Genomic DNA, 13,366 nt, shown 5'->3' on the forward strand with positions numbered 1-13,366 from the left:
TGTTGAGCCCTTGGAAATTTTGGTTCCTGAGATGAGGTCTAGTGATGAAGAAGATCAAGATAATGTTGCTCTGGATGCTTTTATTGTCAAGAGAAGGGCAGTAACCACTCCTGAGTCTTCTACTAAGCGACCTACTACTAGGTTACAAGCAAAAGAGGCTTATGAGTCTGCCCTACAAAAGAGCAAAAGGAGCAGTAAGAAGAAAAAGAAGAGGTTGGCGAAAAATGGAGAAGTGGTATGTGACAAGGACATTCCTGTGGTGGAAGTTGATGAGAAAGCAACAGAGGAACCCGGTTCCTTGGTTAAAAGGTCCCAGAAGAAGAAGCAATATGCTTCAGAGGAAGGTGTTGCTACGCCTAGTTCAAGATCAGCAAAAAGTGGTGGAAAGTCAAAAGACGTTGTGTTGGACAAGTCAAGTGGAAAAGGTAAATCGAGTGTGAAGTCTGGAAAGAGGAAGTTGGAAACTGTGAGGCAACCTGATTCTGCAAAGAGAGTGAAGAGTGAGAGTATGTCTGCTAAAAAATGACTAAGGAACCAAAAGGTCTTGTGGGGTCGCACTTTTGACCCAACAATCTCTAAGATGCCCGGAATGAGAAAAATAATTGAGATGGTCGAGTTTCAATAGTGGGGGCATCTTTACAAAGTAGATGTGCCCAAGGTCTATGAGAATGAGGTCCAAAGCTTCTGTACCGACCTTTTTCCTGGTGACACTGACCATATCTGTGCCTTGGTTAATGGAGTGGATATTGTGTTGGATGCTACCTTGCTTGGGGACATTCTTAAGGTCCCTGCTGATGGTAAGCCTTCTGTGAAGAATGTCTGTGGGTCAAATTTCAGAAATGTTATTGTGAAGGAAGGTGCAGCCCAGCAGGGGGAACAGGTTCACAAGAAAGCGTTGCTTCCCGTTTATCAGTTATTATTCGAGCTGGTGAACAAGGTTCTTCTACCCCGTGCTGAGAGAAGGTCCATTACTTCTAAATCTGACTTGTATCTGATAGAAGCACTGGATGGGTTTAAAGCTGTAAACTTGCCTGCCATCATGATTGAGCACATGCAGAAGGTGGCGACTTTCAAGGATGGAAACCATGGTCTTCCATATGGGTTTCTTCTCACGCATGTCTTTAAGTTCTTCAAAGTGCCATTGGGACAGTCCAAAGTAGGGACCAAGAAGCAGACTTCACTCAAACAACTTTGGAGGAATGTGAGTGTATCGAAAAGAATGGAGGGGTAGGTAGCACTTCGACAATCTCTCAGCTCATCAATGCTCAAAACAGTGCAACTGAGGAGATACGAAAGCTGAAGGCAAGGAACGCCATACTAGAGGGTCAGCAGGCCCAAGGGGGTCCCGGGTCAAATGAGGAGATAGCTCGTCTGAACAAATAAAATGCTGATCTCAAGGCACAAGTGGAGAACCTGAATGAGAAACTGCTCACCGAGCAAATATCGGCGAATGCCCAAATAGATCTAGTTCTCAACACCCTTGCTGCAGCCTCCAAGCCCGCTCCTCCTAGTGTCCCTTAGGCAACCCTTTAGTGACTTTCTAGATTATTCTGTTCTTGTTTTGTTGACTTTGGCAATTGTTTTTTTGTTTCTTTTTGTGGTGTGAATGGGATGTACTTGTACTGCTCCCGAATCAGTCCAATTTATGCCTTTGCTGTATAGCAAAGGCATATATTTTATAAAAATTATCCTCTTTTTGCTGTTTAATGCTTGTGTTTCTCTGTTTCTCTTTTCTATCATGTTGTGTGCACATATGTGGCATAAGTTAGCTCGGTTAGACTTCTATATGCTGAATGCCTGCTTGTGTATTTTTAGTGATGCCAAAAGGGTGAAGTATAAAGTCAGAGGGGGTATAAAGTCGGGGAACTTGTGAAGTTCCTGTTACTTCATGTGTATAATTGGAAAAACATGGATCGTGTTTAAGGGGGAAGTATAAAGTCAGGGGGAACTTGTGAAGTTCCTGTTACTTCATCTGGTTATTGCTCTAAACATGTGTTATCAATTCTAAGTTTGTCATCATCAAAAAGGGGAAAATTGATAGGTTTACAATGCCTTAGCTTTATGTGTCGATGATCTAACAAACTTACTGTCAAAGAACCAGATAAGGAACTTGACTCACTTGGTACACAACTCAAATCAACTGATTCCAGCTAATGAGAACTGCTTCGATTTCAGAAGATAGAGAATCAGCACAGGGACCTGATACCCTTGTGTTTCCCTGACAGCTGTACGAAGTCAACTGTCTACAGCTGGAAAGTGACTGCCTGCACTGTACACAGAATAGTGCAGCACAGTTCTGCAGTCACTTTTCTTTTGGCCTACCAAGTGATTACATCATTCAAGTGATGTCATCCATGTTGCATTAACATAAAACATTACAACAAAACATCACTTGGACCGTTGAGAATCAACTTGAGCATTCAAGCACACCAGTCGTTCACTGATCAAGCATTCAATTCTCAAGTGCATCAAGAACAAAGAACAACACTGCTACGGACCAATTCCAAGAGCTAGCATCGTATATGTCCTTAGTTGAGTTGTAACTTTGTAATTGTTCTTCATTGTAATTCCTACTTTGCTTATCGAGAAGCGTGCTTAGGAACCCCTTGTAAAACCATAAACCCTTAGTGTTTGTGTCGTGACTAGAGATAGTCATGAGTTGAAGTCTTTGTAATAGGTGTATTGCAGAGTGGCTTGTAATAGGTGTATTACAAGTTAGCGAGGGATTAAGAGTTTAATTCCTAGATTGCATAGGTTGTAATCTAAAGTTGCTCATAGTGAAGTTGAAATCCTACCAGTGTAGGTCGTGGTTTTTTTTTATCCCCTTGAGTAGGGATTTTTCCACGTAAAAACTCCCTGTCTTATTTACTTACTGTTTTATTAGCATTCTCAGTAGAAACTCATAGAGGACATGGTCTCTATATAGTTTGGACGACTCATATATTCTATCAGTATTGAATATGTTTCCTTTCATATAACTTAGATTTATCTTTTTGAATATTTAATCTTCTATAAACTTTATTCTTGAGTCTTAGCTTGGTTAATATCTTTCCACTCGTGTAATTTATATTTTCTTTGTCTTTGCTTGGTTTCTTTTACGTTGTTGTAGAATAGTTGATGGATCTATACTCTAGCCATCTTTCATTTGTTTTAATTCATCACCCTTTAAACATTAAAAATGTCTAGAGAGTTTCGCTAAGTCCTATAAAAGAACATATGTTATTGCATTTTACTTCTACTGATGAATTTTACATGATATTTACAAAAAATACCGAAAATTAACTGAACTGTACCGATACCGAAGAGAAACCGACATAATTGAGACGGTTTCGGAAAGTCTAATTTTGGTTAGACATAATAGAATAACCGAAAAATTGGTATGATACAAATTTTATAAAATAACCGGCCGAACCGAACCATTGACACCCCTAGTTAAAAAGAAGGCCGCGAATTACTGACCTCCAATCCAGAACTATATTTTGGGTTGGGGGGGGGGGGGATCTCTTAGTGGGGGTAAGAAAAAGTTTACACACATCAATTATGAAAGAGCAAATTTTAATTCAAGTAAGATAATTCATTTGTAAGAGGGAACAAATATATTATACATCTCTTTGTGTGTTGAGATACAAGTACATTAGCCTAAAAAACTAAGCAACCCCATCTAGCCTCTGGTTAATCTTGGTAAGAGAATGGATCTAATCTGATCCAATTCAAAATTCTCATCAAATGCTCTCATTATGGAAATCAGGCCCCTTTCCACCATTAGATCATGTGGCATTGTGATTTCAGTAGTCCTGACAGATGAGTCTGTGCTTTGTTTCATCCGTTCACAAATTGCAAAGCGACAAACAGGACACGAGCCATGGCTCGTCACCCATGGAACAATACAATCTTCATGGAACATGTGACTGCATGGAGTTACTGTCACCATTTCTTTAGGCACAAAATCTTCCAAGCAAATGGCACATCTTTTACCATCTTCGTCGTTGTCCTTTTTCGATTCATTGGTAGTATTATTCATGTTATTTTTCAAACCTCTAAAATAAAGGCTTACTTGTCTTGCAACTTTTGTTTGTACAGGATTGTAGATTTCTTTCTTGAGCTTATTCAAGGCAGACTTTTGCTCATCTGAGCTCAATTTGGATTCATCCCGGTTTTGTGGCTGGTTCTGCAGAAACCAAGGAGGAGGAGATTCAAATGGAGGTTGGCTTGGCCTAGGATATGGTGCATGTCTTGGAATGTCATCGTCGTGGACTAGAACTCGGACAGGAGGATGAGATGGTCTACGTCGTGGTTGACCTGGATATGGATAACTGCAAGTGGTTCTTGAAATGAATCTTGGATTTTAATCTGGAAAAAGGATAGAAGAAAATGTTTACCTGGTTGCACCATGAGGTACTGGAATTGGTCTCTCTGTTACAGGCAACCATGGATCATGAACGACACGTCTATAATTCTACGAAACATAAAACACTTCAAATCAAATCAAGTATAGGAGCTCTTTCTGGTGTAAATATATATAAAAGCGGATTCATGATTTAAACTTAATAGCTTCAACCTTAAGGTTCTTAACAGTAAACTCTAGCTTTTGAAAACATGTATTCACATTTTAAAAATGGTTCAAATTTTGGTGTTTAATGACATGTATATCTATGTTCAGCGTCGAAAATAGTGGCATCAACCTCTGGTCATGTATAGGAGGAGGAGAGACTTACGTGAGGGATATTTCGGGGAGGTGTAGGATGAGGGAAAATGGGTTGCCATGTGTTCCTGTTGCTGTGCTCAGGTTCATGTGAAGTAGAATCATGCCACTGTTCAGGACTCCAATTCTCATTTGGTGTTAAATTATAAGGTCTATAGCTGCTCATGTTTAAAGATTTTCCTCTTGATCACCAATTCTCTGTGCCCTCTCCTTTTGTGTTGTTTTCTTCTTTAGTTTTGGGAGCAAGGGGGAGGGAATAAGAAACTATAGCTTAGGAAGCTCCAAATTTGGGCAAATAAATGGCACATATACTTGATCCACGTTAGCTTGTTTCTCTCGAGTTACTGTACGATGAGGTGAAATGTGATTCTTTTTCTCAATCAAAAGGTGCTTCTTTGCGGTGTGTGGTGTATGGAATAAAAGACCAATTAAAGTACTCCAGTAGACAAGTAAAGAATCCAGTTCTTTGCTGCTAGTTGGTGTTGGTGCCTTTGGTTCTGAATGTAGATTCTCTTCATAATTTAACTTAGTGTCAGTGACTTTTCAAAGCAGCAAAATCAACGGACGGATCCACGGAAACTAGACTAGGCGGGACGACCAACGTAAGAATAATAAGATTGTGCTGAATCCTCCTAATATTGATGTACAGAGTAGAATGGTCATAGAGGATTCATATAGCCGAGCTCAACTAGTTTAAGATTTTGACGTAATTGATAGATATGATGCTATTCATAATCGGAGATAATTGGCACAATGTGCAGGTGTGTATGACTTGAGATTATGCATATCAAAGATATGATAACACTCTCCACGAACAGAGATGTTCAACACTCCCATGTTATATAATCCTCAACCAACATTGCTGAGGATCTATCGGACTACCCCACAGGGTAGAAATCTGCATACACATTACCCTCCCCATACCTCACTTGTGAGATTATACTGGGTTGTTGTTGTTGTTGTAACATTGCACATTTCAGAAAGCGAAGTTTTATTAACACTTTCCACTTAAGATAGTTGGCATTCTAAAAGGGAGTTCCTCAATCCTCAAGCTGTCCATTACAGAGAAATTTGATATGATGACTTCCTATATGGAAGTGCAGCAGCACTTGCTTTCAAATTGTATACTACAAAAACTTCCTTTTGCATGTATGTCATCTGGCTCGAGCCAACACCCAACGGGGAAAAGAAGGCCAAGAACCAAAGAAAGAAAGTAAATTAATGAAATTATTTGGTCAAAATAGCCAATCAAATGCCTTCCGTGATAGTACTGGAGTCATAAATGGAAGAAAGCTCCACTCCTGGAGCACTTATAGCAATGGCGAAACAAATTCTCTAACATTTTGTATGTGTAACGAGGTGCCAGCTGAGCCACTGTGGAACGCAAGTGCAAATCACATTTGGAAAATCAGAAAGGTTTCAACTATTGCCTCCAGACACCATTTTTGTCTTGACAGACAGACTGTTATATCAAGTGCGCATCCTAAAATTACCAAATTAAAATTAGTATAAGACATGACATGTATTAATCTCAAATATGGGCTAGGCTAGCACTAACCTGCTTTCCCCTGTGAATCACTTCAACGAACAGTTACTTGCTCATAGTTGCTGACAACCAAAAATTCCAGAATATAGAAGCCATCGACATGAAAGCAACACGAGCTTGAAGAGGAATCACCCTATGATTTTTCAACACAGAAGTTTTCATATTTCATTATACTAAAGGCTATTCAGTTACTAGTCCAACCACATATTTCATGCTAAGAGCAGGGAAATTACTAGTATAACCACATAATTCAACCTGAACGAACGGAAATTAACAATAGCAGGTTTCAGAGGCAAATAGATGAAAAGAGAGAAACACGTGATTGCATATGCCTTTTGCTAAAAGTTTGTCTGATGACAAAGAGCATACCATTTGTAACAATAAACCATAAATGATTATCCTTTCAGAATGATGACAAAATAAGTGTTCTATGAGATCATGCCATAGGTCGTTAACATAATGCAAATAATGTAAATGCTCGGAAAACAAGCTTATAGCCAGTAAAATGGACTGCAGGTGAATCATAGCTCAAAACACAATAAGACTACCAAAATATGGACTTTCTCGCTGACCAAACGCTGACTGCAAAGAAAAGATGAAAAGTACAAAAATAGTTCCGGAAATGGAATATTTTAGATATGGCTTCTGGCGTTGGTACTAATTGAAGTATAAAGCATGGTATGCAAGGGCAATAGACAACATATCGCAAGCAAATCATATATAAAAACAAAACCAGGACCCCAGAAAAATGTTTTTACGAGAATGAGAAAAGCTCCGATTACAGCTAGGCTAACAGAGATCAGGAAAAAAAATTAATTTATATTGTCCATCTTTTAGGAAGGGGCTAAGGAGGGTAGTAAAAGCCATACCAAAAGTTCAATACACTAACAGGGATCCAGAACCTAAATCCTGCAAGAGAATGAAGAACGAAATCAAGCTTCGTTGGGAAGAAGGAAATAAAGCAACCAGCAAAGGAATGTAATATGGAAATGCTTACCAAAAAGTAGAGTTGGAAGGGCATCTTTCTGATATTTGTTTGGAAGATCTGAAAGTTTCCCCAGCCATAAATTATTCCATGCAAAGATAACAGCTATTACAGCAGGACCTAGTACAATTTGGTTTAATACAACCTGAAACAAAGAGTATTAAAGGTACTGGTCAAATGGAGACAGGTCAAACTCATTACTTATAAAAGTTCTTTTTTAATTGGTAAGTCAAACTCATCATAAAAGAATTCTTCTCAGAAGCATAACTACCTTCATCAATATATTCTCCACCGTCTGCTTGGGCATACATCTGTCAAGATACGAGTACCATGCATAAGTACCAGGACCATATAACAAAAATCCATATGAAGCCATCCGGATGGATCGAAGCCAGTCATGCTCAGATAGGAGAGCACCAAGCGTATCCTAAAACAGCATTTTCGTCAAATACAAAATTAAAATTAGTGTGTAAATACCCCAAAATTTACCTCCTTAATTCAGTGAATAAGCAAAGGGAAGCCATCGTATGAGAGTGCATAAGACATGCAAAATCTATTTTTTATGTCATAAAGACATGCAAAATGTTTAGTTGTTAAGAAATGTTAGCAAATGTATTAATAAGCTACTGTCTCTAAAATGTATATATCAATTTAGTCTGCAACTAACATCAGCTCCTAAAGCTGGATAGTATATTCAGGAATAGAAAGGCCACTGATCACTGCTACTGCATAGTTCATTGAGAATATGAAATTTCCTGAGAGGGTTGATTGGCCAACAAATATTCACAGGACAGCATGTTTTATCAATTAATGGTATATATTATTCACAAGAGAAAGACATCATTCAACGCATAATTTTACAAACTACTAGAAAAAATATTAAGTTGATAACAAACATAAACATTTAAGCATAAAAAGCTATCCTGCAAAGAGCTAAAGTGAGAATAACTATGAAGTTGCCAATATGCAAATGGAGCTGGCGTATGGTATAGCAAGGAAGTGTCAGTTATGAAGTTGAAGGGTGCAGGGGTGGATGTAATGTTGACCTCTTTTCTTGACCTGTAGATGAGGTGCACTATGCACCATGCACGGGGAGAAGATTTCTCCATTTGCCTCTCATTTCGTAGGACCACAGGAGAGTATTTCCTTATTAAAACCCCCAGGGGAATAAGCTAACCTAATATCAGAGGGATATACAAACTCTGGCACCCCTGTCTCATGTGAAAAAAAGAAAAAAGAAACAAAAAGAAGCTGAATAGCAAGAAACCCCTTCCCTTTTTTCCCAATTGTTGGTGTAGTGTCAACAGCACGAATAAGAATTTCTTTTCTGCTTGGCTTTTCCTTTCTCTTAATGGAAGCCCATGATATTGTGGACCTTTCCACGGAGAGGTTAATATACCCTTACAGGTCAATAAAGATGGAACAAGTTAATCACTGGAAGACTGAAGACTGAAGAGACTATCCACGTGTTGTGTTTAAGAAGATAAAAACCCAATACAAATACATTGTTCTCAAGCCTGTTGTCCTGCTAAAGAGGATCAATAGCTACAACCTAATCGCAAATGTAAGTGTTGTTGCTGATAAAGGGGAAAGCAGAAGTGAAACATATATAGTACATATGACTGGTTACACCACAAATATTTTTCTTTAAAGAGACTGACCTTAGTAGAGTGCACGTAAACCCTTTATGGTAGAAACATATTTTTAGGCATGATGCTCCTCAAACCTGAATCCCTTTCTCCGCTCGAATAATTAACAAATACAACAATCAGATAAGTACGATATCTTCGCCTACGCCCTATCATGAGAAAATTCTTAGCAGCTAATATTTTAAAACCTTAAAAGAGACTTGTGATAGACAAGACGCTAATCTTTGAAAAGAGAGATTAAAACAGGTAAAGCACCAGCTGGAGGGAGGGCGAAGGTTGTCTCAGAAACAAATTTTTTTAAGCTCCTTGATTCGGCTACTGAAGGTAAAATTACATACCTTATCAAATTACTCCTTGTAGTGCATGAAGTAAGTCTATGGTTCAATTAGAGAGACAGAAAATGAGGATACAATACCAACTTAAAGACGAGACAACTACGATGAGAAGACATTAAACAAAATTAAGATAAGTACCAATATGGATCGAATCAAGAACCATAAGCACATATACGAGGGGCAAAAAAGGCAGGCCAAATGAGCCTATTAATTAGGGAAAAGTTATTCCGTTGGAAGCGCACAGAGTATATAAGCTGGACCGCGATATGTGGAAGTAGGCACATATTGGGAGATTGTTAATTCCTGCCTCCCACTTTGTTTCGTTGTTCTAAGTGACACTTCCTCTCTAAAGTATGAAATATCTGAAGGACAGCAACAAGCATCTATGTGGAATACAGAAACAGTCTGCAGACAGCAATGAAATTCTAATGACATCTGAGAAAATAAATCTCGTTACATGTCAAACCTCTTTTTCCATCAATTTTACATCATTTTCATTTTGAAGCCCACTAATTACCTCTTAGACCATAAATCTTGGTTTCAAACTAATACCCTCGAGTCTCGATATTGGTCGGGAATACATTTATTTTTTGTGATTATCTAAAAAGAGGGATTACGCCAAAAAAGAACTGGTTCATGTTTAACATAATCACTTTAGTGTGAATTGCTTCAAAAACATATTCTTTCGTTAAGAAATATCAATCAGTTTTTCAAACTTCTGTCAATGCATAAAGTTCACCCCATGCAAACTTCTCTTACCTTTTGTCAGTTTCTTCGTCCCTTCAGTCTGCCAAGATTCGATTTTGACACGTATTCCACCCCATTATAAGCAGAGTAGCTGAAACTTATTTTTTTTTTTGATAAGGTAAGTTTTTATTGAACGTAAAACAGTGTCAAGCTGATATTGTGAAATTACAAGCAGAGTAGCTGATACTTTGTTATATCAGCAATCAGAACTTCACTAATATGAGCACATCTGAGTTTCTAAAAACTATCTCTGTAACATAAAAATCATAAGCAATCAAACCAAAGTTATGAACTGACAAAAGAGACAATTCACAATATCACAACTACCAAAATGACCTTCATAAAATAACCAAAATTCCCAGAACCCATTACCCCCAAAATGGGTTCAAGAAACTCAAGTTGGGTCTCAAGAAACTAGACCAAAATTTCAATCCACAATTTAAATGTCGATGATTTTTTTGTTATACTAGAAAAATGACCTTAATTTTACCCAAAAAAAAAAAAGAATAGAAAACTGACCTTAGGATGAGGTGGATTAGGAAGGGTGTCTTTGTTCTTGAGCCAGCGGTCACGAAGCTGAGCTAAGGTGTCACCAGTAAGGGCAAGAGAGCTAGCAGTCATGGCTTGCTTCAGAGGGAAACGGTAACCGCTTCCACCATTTACATCGGCATGTGAGGATTTTGATGCATTACTACTGCTTTTACCTTCTTTTTCACCACTGCTTCTTCTTCTCCTTCGTTCAAAGTTCCATTCTTGAGAATGAAAAAATCCCATTCCCCATAGACTCCCATTTCCACCACTCAATGTCCCCATTCCTGTTTTTTTCCTTCTCTCAGAGAAATAGTGGCGCCGTATAGAGAGAGGAATTACAGTATGTTTCGCCAAACTTCTTGACAAATGAAGTGCGTAAAAAGCACATTTGGTAACTAATTTGGGAAGAAATTCAAAATTAACCTAATTTAAAATGTACAACAGACTAATTTTCAATTAGTCATTTTCAAATTTAAAATTTAGTCATTTTTTTGAGCGATATTAAAATCTGAACAAAAGTATCAAAAAATAATATCTGAAAAGATAGTAATATAATATGTTTTCAAAATTGGAATTTTTACAAGTTAAACTCCGGCATAATAGTTGTAATACAATGTGTCTTTGAAATTTGAACTCCAATACAATGTGCTAGAGTTTTGTATGCAAATTTTTCATAATCCAGCATACTATGCTAGATTTTGTTTGTTTGCTAAGGATATTTATTGAGATATTTATTAGTTCGTTTTACAGGTGTATTCTTTCATTATTTTTCTTCTTTCATTATTTTCTCTCTTCCGGTTCAGAGTAGTTAGGCGGTCCGGTTCAAGTCAGTTGAGTCGAGTTAGTTAGCGGACTACTTAGTGGTTTGAGTTTGTTATAGGTGAGTTGACAGCTGTACATGAGTGTGTATATATATGCGTACTACTCTCAATCAAATGCAGATTTTTGAGCCATTGTTCATTTTCATTTCTTCACATTGTTCTGGAAAGTTCCTTAACTGCCATGGGAGTCATGGCTGAACTCCGTCGCTGCACTTCGAGCTTCGATTTTCTCATGGTATCAGAGCGAGGTTGATCTCGCGGATAGATCTCGCCTCTACAATCGCTTCTTGTCTGTTTCTCTTTGTTTTTCAGTGCGTTTTTTTGTTACTTCATTAAATCTGATCTAGATTTTTCATTTGATCTGCTCGTTATCGAATTCTCTATTTGTTGAGAGTTGAAACTCTTTTAATTTGCTTTCTCTATCACCTTCTGATTGTTAATCATGGCTATAACTGATCAAGGCGATTCGACTGGTGCTGAGACTGCTGCAACTGTCACTCCGATGGTCACAGGACTAGATCCTAGTGATCCTTTGTATCTTCATCCATCTGACAACCCAGGAGCTATGTTAGTTTCGACTGTATTCGATGGTATAGGCTATAGGTCTTGGAGGAGAAGTGTGTTAAGAGGTTTGTCTGTGAAGAATAAACTGGGCTTTATAAGCGGGGAGTGTAAACAACCAGATGCTTCATCACCTCAATTTCGACAGTGGGAACGTTGTGACAATATGGTGACATCTTGGATTCTAAATTCACTTTCTAAGGAAATTGCAGATAGTGTAGAATATGCAAGCGATGCTGTTGAACTTTGGAAGGAATTGGAGGATAGATATGAGTAAACTAATGGAGCTAGGCTGTATCAAATTCAAAAGGAGATCAATGATCTCTCCCAAGGAAACCTGGACATTACTACATACTACACTAAATTGAAGAAGCTTTGGGAAGAACTTGCTACTTTGAGCAAAAGGAATCAGTGCAATTGCATATGTAACTGTGGAGCGAAGGAGAACATGTATAAGGCTGAACAAGATAGGAGATTAATACAGTTTCTCATGGGATTGAATGAAGTGTACACAGTGGTTCGAGGTAGTATACTTATGATGAATCCTTTGCCCAATCTAGCACAAGCCTTCTCAGCGTTAGTTCAGGATGGGAAACAAAGGGAGATTAGACCTAACAATCACCTAATTGTGGACTCAGCCTCATTGAATGTAGGAAGCTCAGGGCAGAACTCTTTTAGAACAAATTTTCGAGTTGACAACAATCGTGGGCTTTCTAGGGGAAGACTCATTTGTGAGTACTGTAAAAGACCAGGGCATAGCAAGGATAGGTGTTACAAGTTACATGGTTATCCACAGAATTTTTCTGCTCAGAACCCTGGCCCTAGACAATTCTCTAATAGCCGCAATTATGATCAAGGCCCTAGATACAACAACAATAAAGGTAAAAGAGTAGTGGAAAATGTGTAGGGAATAACTGATGAGATCACTACTGGGGAGGAGCTGAAAACAAGGCACAAGATGATGGTAAAAATGTGAGTCTTACTCAAGAGCAATATGGGCAGCTGATAAGTATGCTTCAACAATTTCATGAGAGGAATGGAGATGCAGGGAAAGCAACAGGAAGCCCTTACTCATCCAATGCTGCTAACTTTGCAGGTATGATAGTATGCACATCTTCTATTGATTTTGGTAAACTTGCTTGCAAATGCTTTGAGTCCAAGGCTGATACTTGGATACTGGATTCAGGAGCTTCCAACCACATGACCTTTGATAAATCCCTATTGTCCAATGTTCAATTCCTACCTTACCCTCTTCTAGTAATTCTACCCAATGGATATAAAGTTAAAGTGTCTGAGATTGGTGATGTTGTCCTCACATCTAAGATAGTATTACGAAAGTTCTCTTTATTCCCTCTTTCAAAGTCAATCTAGTTTCTGTTTATTGGTTAACCAAACACCTCAGAGGAATGGCATCTTTCACTGACAATGCTTGTCTTCTGCAGGCCCCTTCAGTGAAGAGGCCTCTGGAGATTGGTAAAGTGAGGAATGG

The 13,366-nt window shown here is 38.3% G+C and overlaps 3 protein-coding genes across 3 annotated transcripts; 1 reads left to right on the forward strand and 2 right to left on the reverse strand.

Annotated features, from left to right (window-relative positions):
- Positions 1-3,626: 3,626 nt before the first annotated feature.
- On the reverse strand, positions 3,627-5,074 carry LOC109221606 (RING finger protein 44-like). The gene is made up of 3 exons (XM_019386072.1): positions 4,716-5,074; positions 4,380-4,456; positions 3,627-4,313 (listed from the first exon to the last, which is right to left on the reverse strand). The coding sequence occupies exons 1-3, from the start codon at positions 4,866-4,868 to the stop codon at positions 3,662-3,664; spliced, it is 882 nt and encodes a 293-aa protein (XP_019241617.1). The 5' UTR covers positions 4,869-5,074; the 3' UTR covers positions 3,627-3,661.
- A 602-nt stretch (positions 5,075-5,676) lies between these two features.
- Positions 5,677-10,872, reverse strand: LOC109221607 (protein sym-1). The gene is made up of 6 exons (XM_019386073.1): positions 10,484-10,872; positions 7,505-7,660; positions 7,246-7,378; positions 7,118-7,157; positions 6,261-6,381; positions 5,677-6,185 (listed from the first exon to the last, which is right to left on the reverse strand). The coding sequence occupies exons 1-5, from the start codon at positions 10,775-10,777 to the stop codon at positions 6,294-6,296; spliced, it is 711 nt and encodes a 236-aa protein (XP_019241618.1). The 5' UTR covers positions 10,778-10,872; the 3' UTR covers positions 5,677-6,185; positions 6,261-6,293.
- An 886-nt stretch (positions 10,873-11,758) lies between these two features.
- LOC109221605 lies at positions 11,759-12,154 on the forward strand. Its single transcript, XM_019386071.1, has one exon. It carries the CDS (start codon positions 11,759-11,761, stop codon positions 12,152-12,154), a length of 396 nt encoding a protein of 131 aa, XP_019241616.1.
- Positions 12,155-13,366: the final 1,212 nt, after the last annotated feature.

The sequence above is a fragment of the Nicotiana attenuata genome, unplaced genomic scaffold (genome assembly GCF_001879085.1).
Source record: "Nicotiana attenuata strain UT unplaced genomic scaffold, NIATTr2, whole genome shotgun sequence".
NCBI classification, from domain to species: domain Eukaryota; kingdom Viridiplantae; phylum Streptophyta; class Magnoliopsida; order Solanales; family Solanaceae; genus Nicotiana; species Nicotiana attenuata.

Coding starts and splice junctions, on each gene's coding strand:
- LOC109221607 (XM_019386073.1), bottom strand. CDS start 10,777: ATGGGGACATTGAGTGGTGGAAATGGGAGTCTATGGGGAATGGGATTT. Junction 7,661..10,483: donor CTAATCCACCTCATCCTAAG/GTCAGTTTTCTA, acceptor ATGCTGTTTTAG/GATACGCTTGGTGCTCTCCT. Junction 6,382..7,117: donor GTTAGTGTATTGAACTTTTG/GTATGGCTTTTA, acceptor GAAAAATCATAG/GGTGATTCCTCTTCAAGCTC.
- LOC109221606 (XM_019386072.1), bottom strand. CDS start 4,868: ATGAGCAGCTATAGACCTTATAATTTAACACCAAATGAGAATTGGAGT. Junction 4,457..4,715: donor CTCCCCGAAATATCCCTCAC/GTAAGTCTCTCC, acceptor TATGTTTCGTAG/AATTATAGACGTGTCGTTCA. Junction 4,314..4,379: donor GTACCTCATGGTGCAACCAG/GTAAACATTTTC, acceptor AACCACTTGCAG/TTATCCATATCCAGGTCAAC.
- LOC109221605 (XM_019386071.1), top strand. CDS start 11,759: ATGGCTATAACTGATCAAGGCGATTCGACTGGTGCTGAGACTGCTGCA.